We start from the raw sequence: 25,757 nt of genomic DNA, 5'->3' as shown, positions 1-25,757 counted from the left end.
GTGTGTGTTAGTACGGATCTGTAAGACCTGTGTCTGTTAGTACGGATCTGTAAGACCTGTGTGTGTTAGTACGGTTCTGCAAGACCTGTGTGTGTTAGTACGGATCTGTAAGACCTGTGTCTGTTAGTACGGTTCTGCAGGACCTGTGTCTGTTAGTACGGTTCTGCAAGACCTGTGTCTGTTAGTACGGTTCTGCAGGACCTGTGTCTGTAAGTACGGTTCTGCAGGACCTGTCAGTTAGTACGGTTCTGCAAGACCTGTGTCTGTTAGTACGGTTCTGCAAGACCTGTCAGTTAGTACGGTTCTGCAAGACATGTGTCTGTTAGTACGGTTCTGCAAGATCTGTCAGTTAGTACGGTTCTGCAAGACATGTGTCTGTTAGTACGGATCTGTAAGACCTGTGTGTGTTAGTACGGTTCTGCAAGACCTGTCAGTTAGTACGGTTCTGCAAGACCTGTGTCTGTTAGTACGGTTCTGCAAGATCTGTCAGTTAGTACGGTTCTGCAAGACCTGTGTCTGTTAGTACGGTTCTGCAAGACCTGTCAGTTAGTACGGTTCTGCAAGACCTGTGTCTGTTAGTACGGATCTGCAAGATCTGTGTCTGTTAGTACGGTTCTGCAAGACCTGTGTCTGTTAGTACGGTTCTGCAAGACCTGTGTCTGTTAGTACGGTTCTGCAGGACCTGTCAGTTAGTACGGTTCTGCAGGACCTGTGTCTGTTAGTACGGTTCTGTAAGACCTGTGTGTGTTAGTACGGATCTGTAAGAACTGTGTCAGTTAGTACGGTTCTGTAGGACCTGTGTGTGTTAGTACGGTTCTGTAAGACCTGTGTGTTAGTACGGATCTCTAGCAGTTATGTAAGACCTGTGTGTGTTAGTACGGTTCTGTAAGACCTGTGTGTGTTAGTACAGATCTCTAGCAGTTATGTAAGACCTGTGTGTGTTAGTACGGATCTGTAAGACCTGTGTGTGTTAGTACGGATCTCTAGCAGTTATGTAAGACCTGTGTGTGTTAGTACGGATCTGTAAGAACTGTGTGTGTTAGTACGGATCTGTAAGACCTGTGTGTGTTAGTACGGATCTGTAAGAACTGTGTCAGTTAGTACGGATCTGCAGGACCTGTGTCTGTTAGTACGGCTCTGTAAGACCTGTGTGTGTTAGTACAGATCTCTAGCAGTTATGTAAGACCTGTGTGTGTTAGTACGGATCTGTAAGAACTGTGTGTGTTAGTACGGTTCTGTAAGACCTGTGTGTGTTAGTACGGTTCTGTAAGACCTGTGTGTGTTAGTACGGTTCTGTAAGACCTGTGTGTGTTAGTACGGATCTGTAAGACCTGTGTGTGTTAGTACGGTTCTGTAAGACCTGTGTGTGTTAGTACGGTTCTGTAAGACCTGTGTGTGTTAGTACGGATCTGTAAGACCTGTGTGTGTTAGTACGGATCTGCAGGACATGTGTCTGTTAGTACAGTTCTGTAAGAACTGTGTCTGTTAGTACGGTTCTGAAGGACCTGTGTGTGTTAGTACGGTTCTGTAAGACCTGTGTGTGTTAGTACGGATCTCTAGCAGTTATGTAAGACCTGTGTGTGTTAGTACAGATCTCTAGCAGTTATGTAAGACCTGTGTGTGTTAGTACGGATCTGTAAGACCTGTGTGTGTTAGTACGGTTCTGTAAGACCTGTGTGTGTTAGTACGGTTCTGTAAGACCTGTGTGTGTTAGTACGGTTCTGTAAGACCTGTGTGTGTTAGTACGGATCTCTAGCTGTGCAGAAGGCAGGAAGATCGGGGGGAAACAGGGATGAATGGATGGGTTCTAAGGGCCAGCAGGCAGGGGAAAGGGAAGACCAGATGGAGGTGAAGAAGATGGATGAATAGTGGTTCAGGAAGGCGAAAGAGTTTACCTCACACAAGGGACCCAGAATGTGCCAAACCTACAGCCAGAAGAGAGAGAGCAATGAAAAAGAGAGGGAAAGAAGGACGGGGAGGGAGAGAGGAAGAGGCGAAGCATTAAGAGCAGCACTACGACAGAGGGAGAGGCGGAGAGAGGGAGGGAGAGAAAGGGTAGAGAAAGGCAGAGAGAGTGGGGGAGGGAGAGGGGGAGAGAGAGAGTGGGGAAGAGAGAGGGGGAGTGGGGGAGAGACAGTGGTGGGAGAGAGAGTTAGAGTGGGGTGGGAGAGAGGGAGAGAGTGGGAGAGGGGTAGAGGGAGAGTGGAAGGAGAGAGCGGGGGAGTGGGGAAGAGAGAGAGAGAGAGAGAGAGAGAGAGGGGAAAAGAGAGAGAAGGAGGGAGAGGGAGGGAAAGACTGACCAGGTCATGTTGCTCCTGCATCTGGGTGATCTTCTTGGTGTATTTCTGATCAACCTGCTTGAGTTCAGTCACCATGGTCTCACAGCGCTCACTCAGGGCCTTCTTATCATCTATCAACTGCAAGAGACCACAACAGGGTCAAGGGTCAGAGGTCAGAGACACCTTACACCTACCTAAGAGACTAAACCTGTCTGAGAGCAAGGGTGTACCTGTATGAGAGTGCAGGTGTACCTGCGTCAGAGTGAGGGTGTACCTGTCTGAGAGCGAGGGTGTACCTGTATGAGAGAGCAGGTGTACCTGCGTCAGAGTGAGGGTGTACCTGTATGAGAGAGCAGGTGTACCTGCGTCAGAGTGAGGGTGTACCTGTATCAGAGCATGGGTGCACCTGTATGAGAGCGTGGGTGTACCTGTGTGAGACCGAGGGTGTACCTGTCTGAAAGCAAAGGTGTACCTGTATGAGAGAGCAGGTGTACCTGCGTCAGAGTGAGGGTGTACCTGTATCAGAGCGTGGGTGTACCTGTCTGAAAGCAAAGGTGTGAGGGTGATGGTGTACCTGTGTCAGTATGAGGCCATACCTGTCTGACAGCAGGGGCATACCTGTATGACAGCGGGGGCGTACCTGTATGACAGTGGGAGCGTACCTGTGTGACAGTGGGGGCGTACCTGTATGACAGCGGGGGCGTACCTGTATGACAGTGGGGACAGCGGGGGTGTACCTGTATGACAGTGGGGACAGCGGGGGCGTACCTGTGTGACAGTGGGGGCATACCTGTATGACAGCGGGGGCGTACCTGTATGACAGTGGGGACAGCGGGGGCGTACCTGTATGACAGCGGGGGTGTACCTGTATGACAGTGGGGACAGTGGGGGCGTACCTGTATGACAGCGGGGGCGTACCTGTGTGACAGTGGGGACAGCGGGGGCGTACCTGTGTGACAGTGGGGGCGTACCTGTATGACAGCGGGGGCGTACCTGTATGACAGTGGGGACAGTGGGGGCGTACCTGTATGACAGCAGGGGGCGTACCTGTGTGACAGTGGGGACAGCGGGGGTGTACCTGTATGACAGTGGGGGCATACCTGTGTGACAGCGGGGGCGTACCTGTATGACAGCGGGGGCGTACCTGTGTGACAGTGGGGGCGTACCTGTGTGACAGCGGGGGTGTACCTGTATGACAGCGAGGGCGTACCTGTGTGACAGCGGGGGCGTACCTGTGTGACAGTGGGGACAGCGGGGGCGTACCTGTGTGACAGCGGGGGCGTACCTGTGTGACAGTGGGGGCGTACCTGTATGACAGCGGAGGCGTACCTGTATGACAGTGGGGACAGTGGGGGCGTACCTGTATGACAGCAGGGGCGTACCTGTGTGACAGTGGGGACAGCGGGGGCGTACCTGTATGACAGTGGGGGCATACCTGTGTGACAGCGGGGGCGTACCTGTATGACAGCAGGGGCGTACCTGTGTGACAGTGGGGGCGTACCTGTGTGACAGCGGGGGCGTACCTGTATGACAGCGAGGGCGTACCTGTGTGACAGCGGGGGCGTACCTGTGTGACAGTGGGGACAGCGGGGGCGTACCTGTTTGACAGCGGGGGCGTACCTGTATGACAGCGGGGGCGTACCTGTTTGACAGCGGGGGCGTACCTGTATGACAGCGGGGGCGTACCTGTATGACAGCGGGGGCGTACCTGGTCGATGAAGGACAGGTGCCGCTGGATGGTGGTCTCGTACTGCTCTTTCTGCAGCTGCAGGTTCCTGCCCAGCTCCTTCTCCGTCTCTCTCACGTGCCGCATGGTCAGCTCCCGCTGCTGAGCCTGAGCGTGGGTCACCAAGGAGACACTTACAGGTGTGCAACAGGTGTGTGTGTGTGTGTGTGTGTGTTACAGGTGTGCGTGTCTGCAGTCAGTACCAGGGTGGTCTGTGGTCATGTGTAGTCTGTACCAGGGCGGTCTGTGGTCACATGTGGTCTGTACCAGTGTAGTCTGTGGTCATGTGTCGTCTGTACCAGGGCGGTCTGTGGTCATGTGTAGTCTGTACCAGGGCGGTCTGTGATCACGTGTTCTGTACCAGGTCTGTGGTCATGTGTGGTCTGTACCAGGGTGGTCTGTGGTCATGTGTGGTCTGTACCAGGGTGGTCTGTGGTCATGTGTGGTCTGTACCAGGGCAGTCTGCAGCATGTTGACAGTGCGCTTCTTCTCCTCCAGCTCCAGCTTCAGACTCATCATGGAGGTTGTGACCTCAGCGGCTGTGGCGACTGCCTGCTCGATGCCCACCTGAGCCCCACCCATCTCTTCCTCCGACAGCAGCACCTGAGCAGGGAAAATCTAGAGCTTTAGCCCCCCCTCCAAACACCCAAACCCCTCCCTCCAAAGACGCAAACCTCACCCTCCAAACACCCAAACCCCTCCCTCCAAAAAAACACGCTAACCTGCGGAGCGCCAGCTCACCTCTCTGTGGGAGCCTGAGGCGACGGAGCGGGGCGGGTCCTGCTCAGACTGCTCCATCTCGTCCAGGAAGCTCATGATGGAGTGCAGTTTGGCCTGAGAGAGCAGGGCGCCCCCTTCTGGTAGAGCAGGAATCTGACTCAGCTGACCATGCCTCTGCAGGTTATCCGCTGTCAGAGAGCTGGAGTCCCCATCCTACACACACACACACACACACAGAACAAAGATTACACATACAAACAGCACAAAGATTACACATACACACAGCACAAAGATTACACACACACACACAGAACAAAGATTAGTCATACACACAGCACAAAGATTACACACACACACACACACACAGCACAAAGATTACACACACAAACACACAGCACAAAGATTACACACACACACACACACAACACAAAGATTACACACACACACACACACACAGATTATACACACGCACACACACACAGCACAAAGATCATACACACACACAGCACAAAGATTACCCACACACACAGATTATACACATGCACACACACTCACAGCACGAAGATTATACACACACACACAGCACAAAGATCATACACACACACACTCACACAGCACAAAGATTACACACACACACACAGCACAAAGATTACACACACAAACACACAGCACAATTACACACACACACACACACACAACACAAAGATTACACACACACACAGATTATACACACGCACACACACACAGCACAAAGATCATACACACACACAGCACAAAGATTACCCACACACACAGATTATACACATACACACACACTCACAGCACAAAGATTATACGCACACACACAGCACAAAGATCATACACACACACACTCACACAGCACAAAGATTACACACACACACACAGCACAAAGATTATACACACACACACACTCACACAGATTACACACACACACACACCTCATCGATCCAGGCATATTTCTCCTTCCTGAAGCTCTTGGGCTCTGGCTCCTCCTCAAGCAGCTTCAGTGTGTCCAGCAGCTCAGTCAGGGTGGTTTTAGACTGTGGTCTGCTGCACGGCTCCCCCTGCTGGTGGTCCTCCACACTCACTGGCCCTGTCGCCCCCTCCAGCACACACATAAGCTCACATAAACTCACTCTATACAAACTCACTACATATAAACTCACTGCATCTACCACAACAACACATACAAACTCACTGCATATGAACTCACTGCATCTACCACAACACAATTAAATGCTGATGATGATTTGGTAGAGTTCGGAGTGCCATTGCATGATAGACTGGTAATGTTTTGGGAGGCCCCAGGAGCAGGTGGGGGGGGCTTACCTGGGAACCTGTGCATGGGGGGGAACTGGCCCTCATACTGGAGGGGTCATCATGATCAGCTGCCACACTGCCACTGGAATCTGTGAGGGAGCAGAGATAGAGGATCAGCATTACACTGCCAACCACAGGCCAATTACATCACTGTCCCACCTACTACATCCCTCCTCCACCAGCTATATCTCTCCTCCACCAGCTACATCTCTCCTCCACCTACATCTCTCCTCCACCAGCTACATCTCTCCACCACCAGCAACATCCCTCCTCCACCAGCTACATCCCACCTCCTCCACCTACATCTTTCCTCCACCAACTACATCTCTCCACCACCAGCTACATCCCTCCTCCACCAGCTACAACTCTCCTCCACCAACTACATCTCTCCACCACCAGCTACATCCCTCCTCCACCAGCTACATCACTGCTCCACCAGCTACACCTCTCCTCCACCAGCTACATCCCTCCTCCACCAGCTACATCCCTCCTCCACCAGCTACATCACTGCTCCACCAGCTACATCCCTTCTCCACCAGCTACATCTCTCCACCACCAGCTACATCACTGCTCCACCAGCTACATCACTGCTCCACCAGCTACACCTCTCCTCCACCAGCTACATCCCTCCTCCACCAGCTACATCCCTCCTCCACCAGCTACATCCCTTCTCCACCAGCTACATCTCTCCACCACCAGCTACATCCCTCCTCCACCAGCTACATCTCTCCTCCACAAAGGTACATCTCTCCTCCACCAGCTACATCCCACCTCCTCCACCTACATCTCTCCTCCACCAGCTACATCTCTCCTCCACCAACTACATCTCTCCACCACCAGCTACATCCCTCCTCCACCAGCTACATCTCTCCTCCACCAACTACATCTCTCCACCACCAGCTACATCTCTCCACCACCAGCTACATCCCAACCCCACCTGCTACATCCCTCCTCCACCAGCTACATCACTGTTCCACCAGCTACATCTCTCCTCCACCAGCTACATCACTGCTCCACCAGCTACATCCCTCCTCCACCTGCTACATCACTGCTCCACCAGCTACATCCCTCCTCAACCAGCTACATCACTGCTCCACCAGCTACATCTCTCCTCCACCAGCTACATCTCTCCACCACCAGCTACATCCCTCCTCCACCTGCAACATCTCTCCTCCACCAGCTACATCTCTCCACCACCAGCTACATCCCGACCCCACCTGCTACATCCCTCCTCCACCTGCTACATAACTGCTCCACCAGCTACATCTCTCCTCCACCAGCTACATCACTGTTCCACCAGCTACATCACTGCTCCACCAGCTACATTTCTCCTCCACCAACTACATCACTGCTCCACCAGCTACATCTCTCCTCCACCAGCTACATCTCTCCTTCACCAGCTACATCTCTCCTCCACCAACTACATCACTGCTCCACCAGCTACATCTCTCCTCCACCAGCTACATCTCTCCTTCACCAGCTACATCTCTCCTCCACCAGCTACATTTCTCCTCCACCAGCTACATTACTGCTCCACCAGCTACATCTCTCCTCCAATAGCTACACCCCTCCTCCACCAACTACATCTCTCCTCCACTAGCTACATCCCTCCCCCACCAATCAGAGCCCTCCAGTGGGTCTTCACCAATCAGAGTCCTCCAAGGGCCCTCCGATGGACACTGAATCAGCTTTACTCACCTGTGTTCTTGGCCTTGATGTCCATGGTCGAGCTGCTGCTCTTGTTGCTATGCAACGCCCTGGCAGCTTTCCTGCGGCCCACCTTCCCTGTCTGTCTCAGCGCAGCAAGCTCCGCCCCCACCACCCGCTGCACCTCCATCGCCCGCTGGGCCCTCTTCTGCTGCAGCTCCTGAGAGAGAGTGACAAAGAGAGGGGGAGGGAAAGAGAGAGAGAGCGAGGGGGAGAGAGAGAAAGAGACAGAGAGCCATCATCAGTCTCTACCAAAGTCTGCTTGGAATGTGTATGTGTGTGTGTGTGTGTGTGTGGGCGTGCAAGTTTTTCCCTGCCGCCAAATCAGGCAAAGGTGGTATCTCAATCAAAATCATGCAAGGCTTAAACCCCAGCCACAATATCTAGGGCAAATGCTTCTGATTCAAATACTACAAAATACTCAAATCCATTATATTTATTAAGTTTTTTCCCAAAATACTTGATACATTTTAATTGGCTCTAGCAGTATTACGTTTAGTAAACGGTAATCTGCGTAATGTAGGGTTCTGCAGTCCTGCCAAGCGGATACGCTCAGAATTCAAAGTTCTGAAAATGTAATGATTCTCCTGAACAGCACGAGCACTTCCTCTTGTTTTGGCATAAAAAGTTTGAAAAATTCTAACAGGCAGCCTGAAACTGGAAGTCTCACAGCGGCCTACTGTTGCAAGCTTCGCAGACACAGATCTGCAGTTCTGAGTTCACAGAGCAGTGCAGCAGCACACTAGCTTTCTTCTTCATCACCATCATCATCGCCTTGTCCCTGAGGTCCCACTCTGGAGCACTGCGGCCAGGGCATGTTTAAACGTTCCTAATCCACTGTGCAAAAACAGGCTTTAGTACTGCCGAGAGTCACCTTGCTGTCAAGGCAGCACAGAAAAATGATCAAGGTGGCTATCTTGGAATTCTATAAGTAATGTGGTACCAGGAAGGTGAACCAGGTATTCTAGCAACCTGGGAGAGCTGCAGCACCATGGACAGCACCGGCTCCACTCACAGGAGAGCCGTAGCACCATGGACAGCACCAGCTCCACTCACAGGTAGGGCGGCAGCTGAGGCGCACTGCACTTAGCTTGGCTGCTATCCATTAACAAATCTTGGGGCCCTATAAAAGGGCCCTATTCTCAGACCAAAGGATACTTCCTCTGTACGGCTGCAATGGTTTGTTTGAATGTTTGTTTTCTACAGACTCCTTTTGCCCTGACTTCGCCGGGGGTGGTTTTTGGTTGTCTGTTACCACGTTTCTTGTTTTCTGAAGAATTTCCGTTGTTTTTTCAGTTCTTGGAATCTGTCATCTGTTCACCATGTGATACAGCAACTAACCACAGCACAGCATCGCGGCAAGAAAATCCCTGGCGGGTGTGTGTGTGCATGTGCCTGTAAATGTGAGAATGTGTGTGTGTGTGTGTGTGTGTGTACATGTGTCTCTGTGTGTGTGAGTGCATGTGAGACAGTGGTCGCACCTCGATGGCTGCCAGACGAGCGAGCCGTGCCTTCTCTTCTCGAACCCGTTTCCTGTCCTCTGGTTTCTTCTTCTGCAGAATCATTTCCTTCCCACTCGACTCCTGCTCCTTCACAGCAACAACAGCCATGTCAGGACCGCAGCACTGACATCCCAGCGCTAGGTCTGTACTGCCGCTCAAAAAGCACTGACATGCCAGCGCTAGGTCTGTCCTCCTGCTCAAACAGCACTGACATCCCAGCGCTAGGTCTGTACTGCTGCTCAAACAGCACTGACATCCTAGTGCTAGGTCTGTACTTCTGCTCAAACAGCACTGACATCCCAGCGCTAGGTCTGTACTGCTGTTCAAACAGCACTGACATCCCAGCGCTAGGTCTGCACTGCTGCTCAAACAGCACTGACATCCCAGTGCTAGGTCTGTACTGCTGTTCAAACAGCACTGACATCCCATCGCTAGGTCTGCACTGCTGCTCAAACAGTACTGACATGCCAGCGCTAGGTCTGTACTGCTGCTCAAACAGCACTGACATCCCAGCGCTAGGTCTGTACTGCTGTTCAAACAGCACTGACATCCCAGCGCTAGCTCTGTACTGCTGCTCAAACAGCACAGACATCCCAGCGCTGGGTCTGTACTGCTGCTCAAACAGCACTGACATCCCAGCGCTCGGTCTGTACTCCTAATTAAACAGCACTGACATCCCAGCGCTAGGTCTGTACTGTGGCTCAAACAGCACTGACATCCCAGCGCTAGGTCTGTACTCCTAATTAAACAGCACTGACATCCCAGCGCGAGGTCTGTACTGCTGCTCAAATAGCACTGACATGCCAGTACTGCAGTATTGTACTGCAGGACACACTCAAATCCAGGCCCCGCCCCCAGGACACACTCAACTACAAGACCCGCCCCCAGGACACACTCAAATCCAAGACCCATCCCCAGGACATACTCAACCCCAGACCCCGCTCCCAGGACACACTCAAACCCAGGCCCCACCCCCAGGACACACTCAACCCCAGGCCCCGCCCCCAGGTCACACTCAACCCCAGGCCCCGCCCCCTGGACACAGTCAACCCCAGGCCCCGCCCCCAGGTCACACTCAACCCCAGGCCCTGCCCCCAGGACACACTCAACCCCAGGCCCCGCCCCCAGGACACACTCAACCCCAGGCTCTGCCCCCAGGCCCCACCCCCATACCTTCTTGCTGGTGCTAAGCAGGCGCTCCAGTGCAGCCCGGCCTGCGCGCTGCCTCTTAGCATGGCGCCTGTACCAGCGCTGGATAGTGACCACAGCATGGTTCACCTGCTGGATAAACCTGCACACACACATACACACAGAGTCAGTACAATAAAAAAACACACACACACACACACACACACACAGTCAGTACAGTAAAAACACACACACATACACACAGAGTCAGTACAATAAAAACACACACACACACACACACACACAGTCAGTACAGTAAAAACACACACATACACACAGAGTCAGTACAATAAAAACACACACACACACACACACACACACACAGTCAGTACAGTAAAAACACACACATACACACAGAGTCAGTACAATAAAAACACACACACACACACACACACACAGTCAGTACAGTAAAAACACACACATACACACAGAGTCAGTACAATAAAAACACACACACACACACACACACACACACAGTCAGTACAGTAAAAACACACACATACACACAGAGTCAGTACAGTAAAAACACACACACACACATACAGACAGAGTCAGTACAGTAAAAACACACACACACACATACAGACAGAGTCAGTACAGTAAAAACACACACACACACACACACACAGAGTCAGTACAGTAAAAACACACACACACAGAGTCAGTACAGTAAAAACACACACACACACACACAGAGTACAGAAAAAAACACACACACGCAGACTGAGTACAGTAAAACACAGACACACACACAGAGTCAGTACAGTAAAACACACACACACACACACACACACATACACACACACGCACACAGAGTACAGAAAAAAAAGCACACACACACATACACACAGAGTCAGTACAGTAGAACACACACACATACACAAAATACAGTAGAAAAACACACACACAGTACAGTAAAACACACACACACACACAGTACAGTAAAACACACACACACACACAGTCAGTACAGTAAAACACACACACATACACAGAGTACAGAAAAAAACACACACAGTACAGTAAAACACACACACACACAGCGTACAGAAAAACACACACACACGCACACACAGTCAGTACAGTAAAACACACACACACACATACACACATGCACACACACACACAGTAAAACATACAAACACACACACACACACACACACACACAGAGTCAGTACAACAAAACACACACACACACACTGGCACACAAACACTCACACACAGTGTCAGTACAGTAAAACATACATAAACACACATACACACACACACACACAGGCACACAAACACTCACTGGCACACAAACACTCACACACAGTGTCAGTACAGTAAAACATACATAAACACACATACACACACACACACACAGGCACACAAACACTCACACACAGTGTCAGTACAGTAAAACATACATAAACACACACACACACACAGGCCATACAACACAAACACTCTTGTCTGTTTTCATCAATGGCTACTACAGCATTGATAGGTAACACGTTACAATCAGGTCATGACCTGCCATTATCTAACGTAGATAACATGAATTAATGATGTGCAAATAGATTAATTCCGGTTAGTGGTTAACAAATATATTCACTAATGTATTAGTCAAAAGATTACTCATACATTTTCAAAACATAGGATAAATTTATAATTAGTTAACCATTTATAAATACATGAACGTTTTTAAAAATCCCAATACGAACTGGCATTAACTAATGTAGCCGTTAACGTAAATTAATAATGTACAAATACATTAACAAAGCTGTACAAATGAACCTTTCAGTAGTTAGTAATTAACAACTACATTAGTTAATGCCAATTCATGTGACCTTATTGTAAAGTGTTACCCCTTGATCTGTACATCTCATGATGCCAAGCAAGTCCCCATGATGCTTTGCAGTGACAGGACAGTGACATCACCTTTCGGCCTCCTCCTCTGTGACCTCACGTCTCCTGCACAGGGTGGGGCTGCCGATCTGGGAGGGGCTGCTGCAGGAGGCATTGTTGTTATTGGAGGAGGACGAGAAGTTCTTCTGCGATTTCGTCAAAGATCCACCCTCCACTGGACTCTCCTCACGGGCTGTGGCTTTCATAATATTACTGAATAGAGAGGGAGAGAGAGAGAGCAGGGGAGAGAGAGAGAGGAGAGGGAGAGAGAGGAAGGGAGGAAGTTAAGATGTCATGTTGGTTTTGAACAGCTAGAGGGAGCAATGCTCCAGGAAATAGCAGACCGTCATGCAGGAACAGGGCACTGGATTCTGCCTACTTGAAGGAAGGCTTCTGATTGGAGCTCTTGGGAGTGAGGGGCTGGTCTGAGTGGTTGTTGTGCAGGATGGTCGTCACGGCGTTGCCCACAGCTCCTTTGTTGCTCCTGAAAGGTTTGTGACAGATCAGGGAGACGACCAGGCCACAGCCAAACACTCTGAATTGCTGCTTAACTGAGCTGACCACACCCACGACCACATCCATGAGCATGACCACATCCACGACCACATCCATGAGCATGACCACATCCACAACCACATCCATGAGCATGACCACATCCATGACCACATCCATGAACATGACTAGATCCATGAATATGACCACATCCATGACCACATCCATGAGCATGACCACATCCATGAACATGACCACACCTACACTCATGAGCACACCTGTGAGCATAGCCCTCATAGGGGGCAGTGCCAAGCGCTACACGCCATCCTCACCTATTGTTGGCAGTGAAGTTGGGGGCCAGTGCAACTCCCGCCTCTCTCCTTCTCTGCCCCGTGGGGGACTCTATGCTGCCAGCACTACGCGAGCTGGGGGGGGCTGGAAACGCCCGCGGCTGGTCATCCTGAGAGAGAGAGAAAAGAGGGAGGGAGAGGGAGAGGCAGAGGGAGTGAGAGAGAGACAGAGAGAGAAGAGGGAGGAAGGGAGAGAGCGAAGAGGGAGAGAGAGAGAGACAGGGAGATATGGGTATTGGTGTGCACTGGTCATTCGACATGTTCATAGAATAGAGAGAGAGAGACGTTCTCTTATGATGTTACATATAAATACAAAGAACAGGAGCACACACTCAAAAAAAAAAATTATATGCATCTTGGCAAAAGAGTTACTTTGTAGCCTTTCACTGTGGCCAGTGAAGACAAACAGGTGTGTGAGTGTGCGTGCGATGTAAGGGGATTGTGGGAAGGTGGCAGGTACCAGAATGTTCCAGGTGGTGCGGTCCGGAGAGGTCTTGCTGAGGCTGGCTAGCTTCCTCCTGCCATCCAGACTGCGGTCAAAAAACGACAGGAAGTCCTCCGACGACTCCTCCCTGAGGCCACAACACAAGGTCAAAGGTCACCAAAGCATTCTTCCTCCAGTGTTCACTGAACAGGAGCACAGGGATAGGGTGCTGGTGTGTCCCACGCTTCCCTAACCCCAAGACCAGGGGTGGTCAAACTCAGCCGGGAGTCCCCTGTGTAATTAAAGTTGCTGATTTTAATTTCAGTGATGTCCCAAAATGGACTGTTGCCCAAATGTAATATATTTACATCTTGAATGGAGTTCAGGATTGCACACCCTACTGCAAACGACCACACCTCCTCCTTTTTCTGATTGGCCGCCTGTAAGAACCAATCACATCTCATACTGCCCTCAGAAGGCATTCCGATGGACAGAAGTCCGATGTGGAAGCGTGCTCTTACGGGGAAGTTAGAGGGGGCAAAAGCAGCAGCTCCATTCACCCCCTTTTTCCTGGGGGAGGGGTTCAGTTAGGATCACACGTGCACAGCGTGACCCCATCACTCACCCCAGAAAACCGAACAGCCTCCCAACCCAACATGGGGCCAGACACAGACACATCTAAAGCCTGCCCCCCCAAAGTCTGGCCCCGCCCACCAGCATCTGCCGGCACCCTGACTGGCAGCTGGCCTTCTGAAGACAAGCCTGCACGCTCACCCTGACAACAAAACCAGGGAGGCGTGCTGGGGGGGGGCTACTGTTAAACAATGGGGTCCCAGCACACACACTGGGAGAAACCTTGCCCCCAACCCCTGACCCCCGACCCTGTCACCTCCCCAACAGCAGCTCAGCACAATGCCACGCCCCCCCCTGGGGTTGGGGGAGGGGGGCAGCTGGAGAGAAAGTCCAGCAACAAGCCTCCTACAGCTCCAATGTACTCCATGACAGCATGACCACATGCCAGCGTGGGCCTGTAGCATTTACATTACATTACATTACAGGCTCTTATCCAGAGCGACGTACAACAAAGTTTATGTTGTAATATAATAAGTGTGTTGAAAACCCTAGAGGGGACACTTTAGCACACTGCCATCTATAGAGACTGGACCTGTAGCATTTAGCACATGCTAATCCAGAGAGAGTGGGCCTGTAGCATTTAGCACATGCTAATCCAGAGAGAGTGGGCCTGTAGCATTTAGCACATGCTAATCCAGAGAGAGTGGGCCTGTAGCATTTAGCACATGCTAATCCAGAGAGAGTGGGCCTGTAGCATTTAGCACACACTAATCCAGAGAGAGTGGGCCTGTAGCATTTAGCACATGCTAATCCAGAGAGAGTGGGCCTGTAGCATTTAGCACACACTAATCCAGAGAGACTGAGCCTGTAGCATTTAGCACATGCTACTCCAGAGAGACTGGGCCTGTAGCATTTAGCACATGCTACTCCAGAGAGAGTGGGCCTGTAGCATTTAGCACATGCTACTCCAGAGAGAGTGGGCCTATAGCATTTAACTGAATTTTTTGTAGTTGAGATGGTGTCTGTAACAGAATGTTTTGGAGTTCAGATGATGTCTGTAACAGAGTGTTTGGGAGGTGACAGGCTGTCTGTAACAGTGTGTTTTGGAGTTGACAGTCTGTCTGTAACAGTGTGTTATGGAGTTAAAAGGCTGTCTGTTACAGAGTGGTTGGGAGGTGACAGGCTGTCTGTAACAGTTTTTTGGAGGTGACAGGCTGTCTGTAACAGTGTGTTTTGGAGTTGACAGGCTGTCTGTAACAGTGTGTTTGGGAGGTGACAGGCTGTCTGTAACAGTGTTTTGGAGGTGACAGGCTGTCTGTAACAGTGTGTTTTGGAGGTGACAGACTGTCTGTAACAGTGTGTTTTGGAGTTGACAGGCTGTCTGTAACAGTGTTTTGGAGGTGACAGGCTGTCTGTAACAGTGTTTTGGAGGTGACAGGCTGTCTGTAACAGTGTGTTTTGGAGTTGACAGGCTGTCTGTAACAGTGTGTTTGGGAGGTGACAGGCTGTGACAGGTGGACCGGTACCTCACGCTGTTGTCAGCTCGCTGGTTGACCTGTGTGGTACTGTTGGAGCGCCGTAGGTTCTTGATAGAGCGGGAACTTCCCAGTCCAACTTCAGCCTAGGGACAACATGTGAGCTTTATCATAACCTCATCAGCTTCCTACCAACACCATCGGCTTCATTACAACACCATCATCTTCATCACAAGAACATCAGCTTCATTACAACAACAGCTTCAACACAACACCGTCAGCTGCTTTACAACATCATTAGCTTCATTACAACACCAACAGCTTCACGTTATCACATATACATTATCAACACATCACCACAAAAGTATTTTTATTGTAAAAATGCATAAGAACATATCCTCTTTCATTCAAGTAATATACCGATACACCCCCAATAACCATGCACAAATACAGACGGACAGCCAGACAGATGTGCGCACATGCACAGACACACATAAATAGGCACAGAACAGAGTCACAGGATTATGGATTCGCGCGGCTGTTTACAGGGTTGCTTACCAGCGTGTTCCGCTTTCCCCTGCCGTCGCCCGCCACAGAGACCGACACCGAGCGGGAGAAGTGTTTCCCCGGCGACGCGCTGCTGGGCCGGCGCGATACGGCCAGCTGTGAGCCGGAGAGGCAGAGATCCGGGCCATCCCCAGCTACACCCACGGGTACAGCGCCGGGGCTGTGGGCAGCGTGCATGCTATCGGGACCTGCAGACAGACAGCCAGGGAGATAGGGAGACTGTAATTTGCCAGGATACTCAGTATGAGACCACAGAACTAACCAAGTCCAGTCACGCTAACTAAGCCCTGTCCTGCTTAGCTTCAGTACTAACCCTGCACAGCCCCAAGGCCTCAAATATGACTCAGACAGTGTCCGCAGCCCTTCAGCAGGTGCAGGAATCCGCTCTTTAAAAATACAGCTTCTTCCTCGTCAGACGGTGTTGCCCCGGGCAACCAAGCAATCCAAACATGGCCGCCCTATTCTCTTTGACAACCGCATAAATGGACAAAGGGGCGGAATTACTCACAACCGTGTCACCATATTCACTACAACATTTACGCCGAATCCCCGATGCAGCCAAGACATCGGTAGGCCTACGTTCTGCTGCGCCAGGGGCATCGTTCCGACATCGCCAAAAGCTGCACGGAGCAACCGACCGGAACAGGCAAAATGAACGGTGAAGTCGGGCTGATGTGCGGTTCAGGTTAAACTCTACAAACTCGCGTCCTAAAAGGCTCCGAGATTAAAGGCAGGTTGCCCCGGCAACAAACCTTAGCTTTCAACAAACAACGAAGTTTCATGAGACAACGCGGGCGGCTTTAGGCTTGGCAGCGACGATCTAAGAACAGACGAGAGTGGCACCTGTGCACTTGCATTGTGCCCCTCAAACCAAGGAAAATACACATTTCGTTTTTTTAAGGAAGCCCATCAAAACAACCTGTCTGATCGATGAAAAAACTGCCAACGTGTAACAGCACAGGGCAACCTTGGAGTCAATAACTATCAGACCTCCAGACTCCAGGTTTATGTGTACTGCATCTCTAAAGGCAATCAGTCATCAGTCGCGCATTGGCGTGTAGGAGGGGAGAGCAGGGTTGCGAAGGATTGAGGGGGTCGAGAGAAACCAATGTTATAATAGGCCTACTGCCAGGCACAGTGAATCTTGTTGATCAGTGCAACCATGCATTTCAAGGCGTCACTGCCACACAGAAACATCTGAACGATAAATATTATTCTTGTCTTGTTATTACCACTAACTACTGACAGCTGTATATACTATGTATACTAAAATACCAATGGTAAATAATAATTGTGATTATAAACAACAACAACAACAATAATGAACAATATAGAAACATTTCCGACAAACATATTTAATTAAACACAAGGTATCCGATATGGCTAGGCAGCATTTCAATTTTAATATGAACACGATTATAAATATTACGAATAAGTATCTAATAAAAGTCTGACTTACCAGAAGTTATTACTCGCCGGTGATTCTGCCCAAAGTAATGGCAATTCAAGATAACAACGAAAATAAAATTTGAGTTCAAAGACTGACGGTGAGTTACTAAATCAATAGTCGTCTTCGAAAGTTCCACCAAATTAATGTTAATCACCACTGCTGTTAAATGGATTACATTAACTCTACAGCTTGTCTGCAGGTTTGGCCGACAGCTAGTCACAGAATATGCATTGCATACGGTATGAGCACGTCATTAATATAGCTAGATACAATAATGGGAAAAAAGTGTTGTAGCTAGCCAGTTACATGACACACTATTAAATAAGTATTCGATACTATGCTTAAATATTCTTCATAAAGAAAAATGGACAAGCGTCAAAGAATAGCTACACACTTCCACAAAGAAGCAACAAAAGTAGGCTATACAAGTAAAGCACAGAGAGAATGAAAAATGGACATGTATTTGCTACAGGGTTCCACTAACCCCACTAATATTAGCAGGGAAGTCTTCCACCTGTCACGCTGTATGGTTAAATGCACTACTTTTGCAACAGGAACCTACAGATCGACTTCAGCCACCGCTTTCAATAAAAATTACGTTCTTATCTCGTCAAATACGTTACAGAATAGCAAGCGAACTATCCAGCAAGCTCCGTACTGATGCATCTTTATGCAACGCACAGTAAAATGGCTTTCACTTTTCCCATCACGGACTGATGTGTTTCTGTACTGTGCAGCTATTAAACGATTTCTGTCGCGAAAATGACTACAGACGACATGCAACCACCGACAGAATCACATAAAACAGAACTTCCAGCAGCTGATGCTTAACATCCAGTAGTTAACTGACTACGTCCCACGGCAGTTGAAATAGAGAATGAGGGACAACATTTTCGCTGTAGCAACAGAAACATTTGAGCTCCGCCCATCGAAACCGGCGATTGGCGATTGTTGGGCGTCACTTTTCGCTAGCTAAGGCTACAATTGGTGGGTAAGGGGTTTCTGTTATAAAAATTGCTTATCTAGGGCGTGGCTAAGATGTAAGGTTGGTTGCCTTTGCAGGGGGCGTGCTCACAAGTTTGAAGCGGCAGATGTTTTCGCATTTGCTGGTGCAGCGGAAGCCTTAATTGAGATTCGTAATAAAGGAGAATTCCTGTACAAATGTTAATTTGCAGGAAAGATTAACCTTCTTCATTTAGAGTCAGGGAGTAACTATTTGTTTCATTCCGCAATAATTCTAACAAAAAAATGGAACAAAGCAAGACACATCCTGGCTTCTGTTACAAATATCATTATAGACTGGCCGACTGGCCTCAGCAAAGATAAGCACTTTATTTATGAAGTATAAAAACTATACTTTTAAACATTGCCTTATCCTAGAAATAATCAATCCAATCCAGTAATCCATCAGTACTGTTTTTTTCCCCAGAAGTTGTGAAAGGATAGTTCAACATCAACAGCTGAAAGACCAAAATCCAATAAAAGCAAATAAATAAATAAATAAATAAATAAATGCATTTTGCCAAGTATTGAAACATACTATTTTTATACTTAAGATCTGAATAAATGGATATGGGTAACAACAACAAAAATATAAAAGCAAATCAAGTAAACCTTTATATTAATACATAATATATTGTATTAATAACAAGAAATGCATCTTAAAAATTTTTGAAGGACCCACATGCCATAGCTAAATGGTACAAGTGTAACAAATGAGTTTGAGATTTTCCTGAGTCCAAAGTGGATTTTGAACATGTGACTCAGCAACCCCTGCTACACAAGGTACATGGGAGTTTCTGGGAGACCCCCAGATGTAGGAATGGGTGTAGTGCCCAAATATGCCCAAATTAACCAAGAAGAACAAAGATCCAAATAAAGTGCTATGTACACACAGGTCATTGAAGCCTATTTGCATATTGATATTTTTTCTACAAACTTGTATAGCTCTCCTGTTCACAGCAGACCCATTGTGTCCCACAGATTGTGTTGTGTATGCGAAGTAGAAGCTCACAGCGATGCACTTCATAAGTAAAACTTTCCAAGGCAGACAGTGAAGTCGGCTTGGGGGGATGGGGGGGAGACAGAGAGAACAGGACCAGCTGGCCAGCAGAAAAGGAAAGGTTATTTAAACTCTACCGTCAGTTTCCAGATATGTGCTGTGTGCACACCAGGCCCTGAGACAGACTGTCCAGGGCAGGAGGGGGGGCTTAGTTTCAGCTCCAGATGGACTGAAGTGCAGACCTGCAGCTGGGGCAGTGCGGAAGGGAGGGGGGGGGCAGGGGGAGGGAGCAACAGTTTGCATTCCAGCCCTTTGTCCCGACTGCTGCATTCCTATTGACGCTGGGCGGAGCTGGAGAACAGCGCGGCCTTCCCCTGACAGATGGCAGCCCGGAGGGGTCAAACTGCTGACCTCAAAGTCAAAAGCCCCCTGATCCTGGGGAGGGGGTGGGGGGTACCCCAGGCAGCTCACTCTTTTAGTTCCGCCCAGCATGTCTTCTCCTCTGTCTTTAGGGACGTTAGCGCTCCAACCCGCTAGGGAACCATCTGAACTCATCACACACATATCTGAGCACTTAAAAAAGGGGGAATGATCTGTAAAGACATGGGTCACATGATCGCCCTAAATTACAGCCGAGCCCTTTGTAAATGGGCTGTGTGACGCTGAGAGCTCAGCTCCCCACCAGAGGGCGCCAGATGGAGTACCTTACCCAAATTTCCACAGTAAATATCCTCACAGTGCAGAACTCTATCGCTTCACCGTCAGCCTGCTGCCAAACAGACCCAAAACTGGGTGGAACCATCCAGGGAGGGAATAGCTGACATTTGGATCACCCAATTAGAGGAAGGCAGGCGGTGTGAATGAACATGGCTTTCCTCCAATCAGACCTACCACAGCCTGCTGGTAGCTGTAGAAGCTGAAGTGAAAATAAAATAATTTGTTGAATGGAATTCATCAATAGAATGGAACAAGTTTTACATACTTCCAACTGACAATGCACAGACAATTCTTTTAAACTGTTAAGCTGATCTCTTTAGGAAAAGTTGCGTTCTTTTTACCAAGTTAGCTACAAAACCAGTAAGCTAGCTCTGTCAGCTTGGACAAGTCAGTGAAAAATTTCCCCATTCAAAAAAATCTACTTTCCACTTCACTGACTAGATGTGACTTTGTTGTTGGAACACCCATTAGCTGTGTGGTCCCAAGACTGGATGAGGTTGAATTGGATACATCCAATCAGACCAAGTCATATTTGTTCCACAGAGCAGGCGAGGCTCAGTCTGTGTCAGACTACACAGTCAATTTTGTAGTAAAAAACATGAGGTAAGTCCGTTAGCCTGGGTAAGTGTCAGCAGTAACCCAGCTTTAAAACAAGAGGTAAGTCAGTTAGCCTGGGTAAGTGTCAGCAGTAACCCAGCTTTAAAACAAGAGGTAAGTCAGTTAGCCTGGGTAAGTATCAGTAATAACCAAGCTTTAATACATGAGGTAAGTCCGTTAGCCTGGGTAAGTATCAGTAATAACCAAGCTTTAATACATGAGGTAAGTCAGTTAGCCTGGGTAAGTATCAGTAATAACCAAGCTTTAATACATGAGGTAAGTCCGTTAGCCTGGGTAAGTATCAGTAATAACCAAGCTTTAATACATGAGGTAAGTCAGTTAGCCTGGGTAAGTATCAGTAATAACCAAGCTTTAATACATGAGGTAAGTCAGTTAGCCTGGGTAAGTATCAGTAATAACCAAGCTTTAATACATGAGGTAAGTCAGTTAGCCCGGGTAAGTGTCAGGCTGGTAACTATATGGCATTGGAAAGATGGGAGCAGGTGTGTGTCGGGTCTATACTGATCTATGCTGGTCACATTGAGAGGGTAGAGAAGATTTAAGGATCTTGCTTGAGCTGGCAATATGCTCTTTACTGTTGAATGGAGACATCACTCAAACACAGTCACACCCCCTCACCCAAACACAGCCACACCCCTTACTCAAACACAACCACGCCACCAACTCAAACAGTCACACCCCCAACTCAAACACAGCCACACCCCCTCACTCAAACACAGTCACACCCCCAACTCAAACACAGCCACACCCCCAACTCAAACACAGCCACGCCCCCTCACTCAAACACAGCCACACCCCCTCACTCAAACACAGCCACACCCCAACTCAAACACAGCCACACCCCCTCACTCAAACACAGCCACACCCCCAACTCAAACACAGCCACGCCCCCAACTCAAACACAGCCACACCCCCTCACTCAAACACAGTCACACCCCCAACTCAAACACAGCCACACCCCCAACTCAAACACAGCCATGCCCCCTCACTCAAACACAGCCACACCCCCAACTCAAACACAGTCACACCCCCAACTCAAACACAGCCACACCCCCTCACTCAAACACAGTCACACCCCCAACTCAAACACAGCCACACCCCCAACTCAAACACAGCCACGCCCCCTCACTCAAACACAGCCACACCCCCAACTCAAACACAGCCACGCCCCCAACTCAAACACAGCCACACCCCTCACTCAAACACAGTCACACCCCCAACTCAAACACAGTCACACCCCCAACTCAAACACAGCCATACCCCCAACTCAAACACAGCCATACCCTTCACTCAAACAAAGTCACACCCCCAACTCAAACACAGTCACACCCCTCACTCTAACACAGCCACACCCCCTCACTCAAATACAGCCACGCCCAATCAGTCAAACACAGCCACACCCCCAACTCAAACACAGTCACACCCCCAACTCAAACACAGCCACACCCCCAACTCAAACACAGCCACGCCCCCTCACTCAAACACAGCCACACCCCTTACTCAAACACAGCCACACCCCCAACTCAAACACAGCCACACCCCCAACTCAAACACAGCCACGCCCCCTCACTCAAACACAGCCACACCCCCAACTCAAACACAGCCACGCCCCTCACTCAAACACAGCCACACCCCCTCACTCAAACACAGCCACACCCCCAACTCAAACACAGCCACGCCCCCTCACTCAAACACAGCCACACCCCTCACTCAAACACAGCCACGCCCCCAACTCAAACACAGCCACGCCCCCTCACTCAAACACAGCCACACCCCTCACTCAAACACAGCTACACCCCCCACTCAAACACAGCCACACCCCCAACTCAAACACAGCCACACCCTCTCACTCAAACACAGCCACACCCCCAACTCAAACACAGCCACACCCCCTCACTCACACAGCCACACCCCCAACTCAAACACAGCCACACCCCTCACTCAAACACAGCCACGCCCCCTCACTCAAACACAGCCACGCCCCCTCACTCAAACACAGCCACACCCCCAACTCAAACACAGCCACACCCCCTCACCCACACACAGCCACGCCTCTCACTCAAACACAGCCACACCTCCTCACCCACACACAGCCACGCCCCTCACTCAAACACAGCCACCCCCTCACTCAAACACAGCCACACCCCTCACTCAAACACAGCCACACCCCCAACTCAAACACAGCCACACCCCCAACTCAAACACAGCCACACCCCTCACTCAAACACAGCCACGCCCCTCACTCAAACACAGCCACGCCCCCTCACTCAAACACAGCCACACCCTCTCACTCAAACACAGCCACACCCCCTCACCCACACACAGCCACGCCCCCTCACTCGAACACAGCCATACCCCCTCACTCAAACACAGCCACACCTCCTCACTCAAACACAGCCACACCCCCAACTCAAACACAGCCATGCCCCCTCACTCGAACACAGGTTTCACACAGATACACAAACAGCAGGTGAGCAGTGTGTTCATATATAAATGCATCATCACATATTGACATTATGTTTCAAGAACTCTTTTCTGTGGACTCTCAATTCAGTGTTTTTGTTCACACTCAGTACAGTATATGCAATTTATTCTTTATTGTTTTATTGGTCATGTGAATTTACAGCATGGATTTTATTGGTATGAAGATAAATGGACCAGAAGTCTCCAGGGATCGCGTTAACAGACCAGGTCACCATGGTTATGCTGCCACCTAGTGGCATGAAGTTAATTCTTACTCAGAAATGACAGGGATAGTTCACACTCTGGGGTTTCAAAGGGCTAGTTCATGTTCTGGGGTTAATGGTATTATTCCAGTTTTAGTGCATGTTTTTGGCAGGTTCGGGCAGCTGCTGTGCAAAATGAAGCATAGTTAAGATGTCTCAATCCCTGCCTGTGTTACAGTGGCAGGTAGAAGGGCAGTCAGGGGGTTTGAGGTCTCAATCGAAGTCTACTGTAAGAAACTCCAAAGCAGCTGGTACAGCAATATTATACACACATAGAAACAGATTCATTGTATTGTTTATTCACAAAATCACATCGATATCCAGACTATGCTGGTACTTCTTTCCCTGAGCACAGTGGTCTCCGGGTGCCTGCTCCACAGGAAATAGTTCCTCCCAAAAGTGATATTAAACATTTTTCTGAAGAGTGATCAGGTAATTTTCATATGCACAGCCTGTGTAGGTGTGCCATTGTTGTCCGTGCTGCTTTGGAGTTATCTGAAAGCCCCGACCGCCCCTGAACTTGCCGCCGTAAAGCCAGCAGGTGATCAGAAACTTTGCATATCTACAGAAAGTCTGTTATCACATACAAAGCACATCTAAACTGTGCACACACTGAATGGGCATGGAACATTCAGAAAATGCTAGGATGACATTTAGCATAATTTCACAGATATGATTACTTCACGGCACTAGAATGAGGAGGAACAGTCCAACCTGCCTCACAACACGTACCTTAAAAAGCAGAAGCACAGTGTGGAGTATGAGGCTATTAGAAGCTACAGGAACAGCCCAGACCGGACTGGTGGTCACAGCGCTCCAAATTAGGAGCCACTGCAGGCGACTATGGAAGATGGTACCTTCTGTTAGTGGAGTTTGTGTGGTGTGATGTGTGTGAGGGTGTGTGTGCATGTGTGTGAGTCAGAGAGTGTGAGTGTGTGTGTGCATGTGAGTGTGCGAGTGCACGTGTGAGTGTGTGTGCATGTGTGTGAGTGTGCGAGTGCACGTGTGAGTATGTGTGCATGTGTGTGAGTGTGCGTGTGTGTGTACGTGTGAGTGTGCATGTGTGTGAGTGTGCGAGTGCACATGTGAGTGTGTGTGTGTGTGTATGTGTGTGAGTGTGCGAGTGTGTCCGTGTGTGTATAGTGTGTGTGTCTATAGTGTGTTTTTATGCGTGTGTGTGAGCGTGTGTGCACGTGTGAGTGTGTGTGTGCATGTGTGTGAGTGTTTGAGTGTGTGCAAGTGTGCGTGTGTAAGTGTGTGAGTGTGTGGTTTTGTGTGTGTGTGCGTGTATAGTGTGTTTTTATGTGTGTGTGTGTGTGTGTGGATAGTGTTTTTTTGTGTGTGTGTATAGTGTGTGTGTGAGTGTGTTTGTGTGTATAGTGTGTTATGTGTGTGTGTGTGTGTATAGTGTGTGTGTGAGTGTGTTTGTGTGTATAGTGTGTTATGTGTGTGTAGAGTGTGTGTGTGTGTGTGTGTGTGAAGTGTATTTTTATGTGTGTGTGAGTGTGTGTATAGTGTGTTTTTATGTGTGTGTATAGTGTGTGTGTGTGTGTATAGTGTGTTTTTATATGTGTGTGTGTGTGTATAGTGTGTGTGAGTGTGTATAGTGTTTTTATGTGTGTGTGTGTGTGTGTATAGTGTGTTTTGGTGTGTGAGTGTGTGTATAGTGTGTGTGTGTGTGTAGCGTGTTTTTATGTGTGTGTGTGTGTAGTGTGTTTTTATTTGTGTGTATAGTGTGTGTGTGTTTGTATAGTGTGTTTTGTGTGTGTGTGTGTATAGTGTATTTTATGTGTGTGTGTGTGTATAGTGTGTTTTTATGTGTGTGTGTGTATAGTGTGTTTTTATGTGTATGTGTGTGTATAGTGTGTGAGTGTGTTTTTATGTGTGTGTGTGTGTGTGTTTGTATAGTGTGTTTTGTGTGTGTGTGTGTATAGTGTATTTGTATGTGTGTGTGAGTGTGTATAGTGTGTTTTTATGTGTGTGTGTATAGCGTGTTTGTATGCTTGTGTG

The 25,757-nt window shown here is 49.1% G+C and overlaps 1 protein-coding gene across 4 annotated transcripts in view; it reads right to left on the bottom strand.

Annotated features, from left to right (window-relative positions):
- Nucleotides 1-18,627, bottom strand: part of cep131 (centrosomal protein 131) — a 33,092-nt gene extending 14,465 nt beyond the window's left edge. The window contains exons 1-17 of one of the 4 annotated variants that reach the window (XM_035406099.1): nt 17,694-18,626; nt 16,226-16,422; nt 15,719-15,813; nt 13,656-13,767; nt 13,178-13,305; nt 12,733-12,837; nt 12,387-12,566; nt 10,449-10,566; nt 9,255-9,362; nt 7,765-7,933; nt 6,076-6,155; nt 5,685-5,849; nt 4,747-4,938; nt 4,459-4,608; nt 3,988-4,113; nt 2,301-2,417; nt 1,896-1,925 (exon numbers count right to left, since the gene is read on the bottom strand). In XM_035406099.1, the coding sequence (XP_035261990.1) occupies nt 1,896-1,925; nt 2,301-2,417; nt 3,988-4,113; nt 4,459-4,608; nt 4,747-4,938; nt 5,685-5,849; nt 6,076-6,155; nt 7,765-7,933; nt 9,255-9,362; nt 10,449-10,566; nt 12,387-12,566; nt 12,733-12,837; nt 13,178-13,305; nt 13,656-13,767; nt 15,719-15,813; nt 16,226-16,411 (2,061 nt within the window). In that variant the 5' untranslated portion in view covers nt 16,412-16,422; nt 17,694-18,626. Of the gene's footprint in view, nt 1-1,895; nt 1,926-2,300; nt 2,418-3,987; nt 4,114-4,458; nt 4,609-4,746; nt 4,939-5,684; nt 5,853-6,075; nt 6,156-7,764; nt 7,934-9,254; nt 9,363-10,448; nt 10,567-12,386; nt 12,567-12,732; nt 12,838-13,177; nt 13,306-13,655; nt 13,768-15,718; nt 15,814-16,225; nt 16,423-16,547; nt 16,705-17,693 lie in introns of those variants that run through there. The other 3 variants (XM_035406097.1, XM_035406098.1, XM_035406100.1) reach the window with 3 other exon arrangements.
- Between the last annotated feature and the right edge of the window lie 7,130 nt (nt 18,628-25,757).

Source organism: Anguilla anguilla, chromosome 2 (genome assembly GCF_013347855.1).
Source record: "Anguilla anguilla isolate fAngAng1 chromosome 2, fAngAng1.pri, whole genome shotgun sequence".
Lineage (NCBI taxonomy): Eukaryota > Metazoa > Chordata > Actinopteri > Anguilliformes > Anguillidae > Anguilla > Anguilla anguilla.
This window is presented reverse-complemented; position numbering and strand designations above follow the sequence as displayed.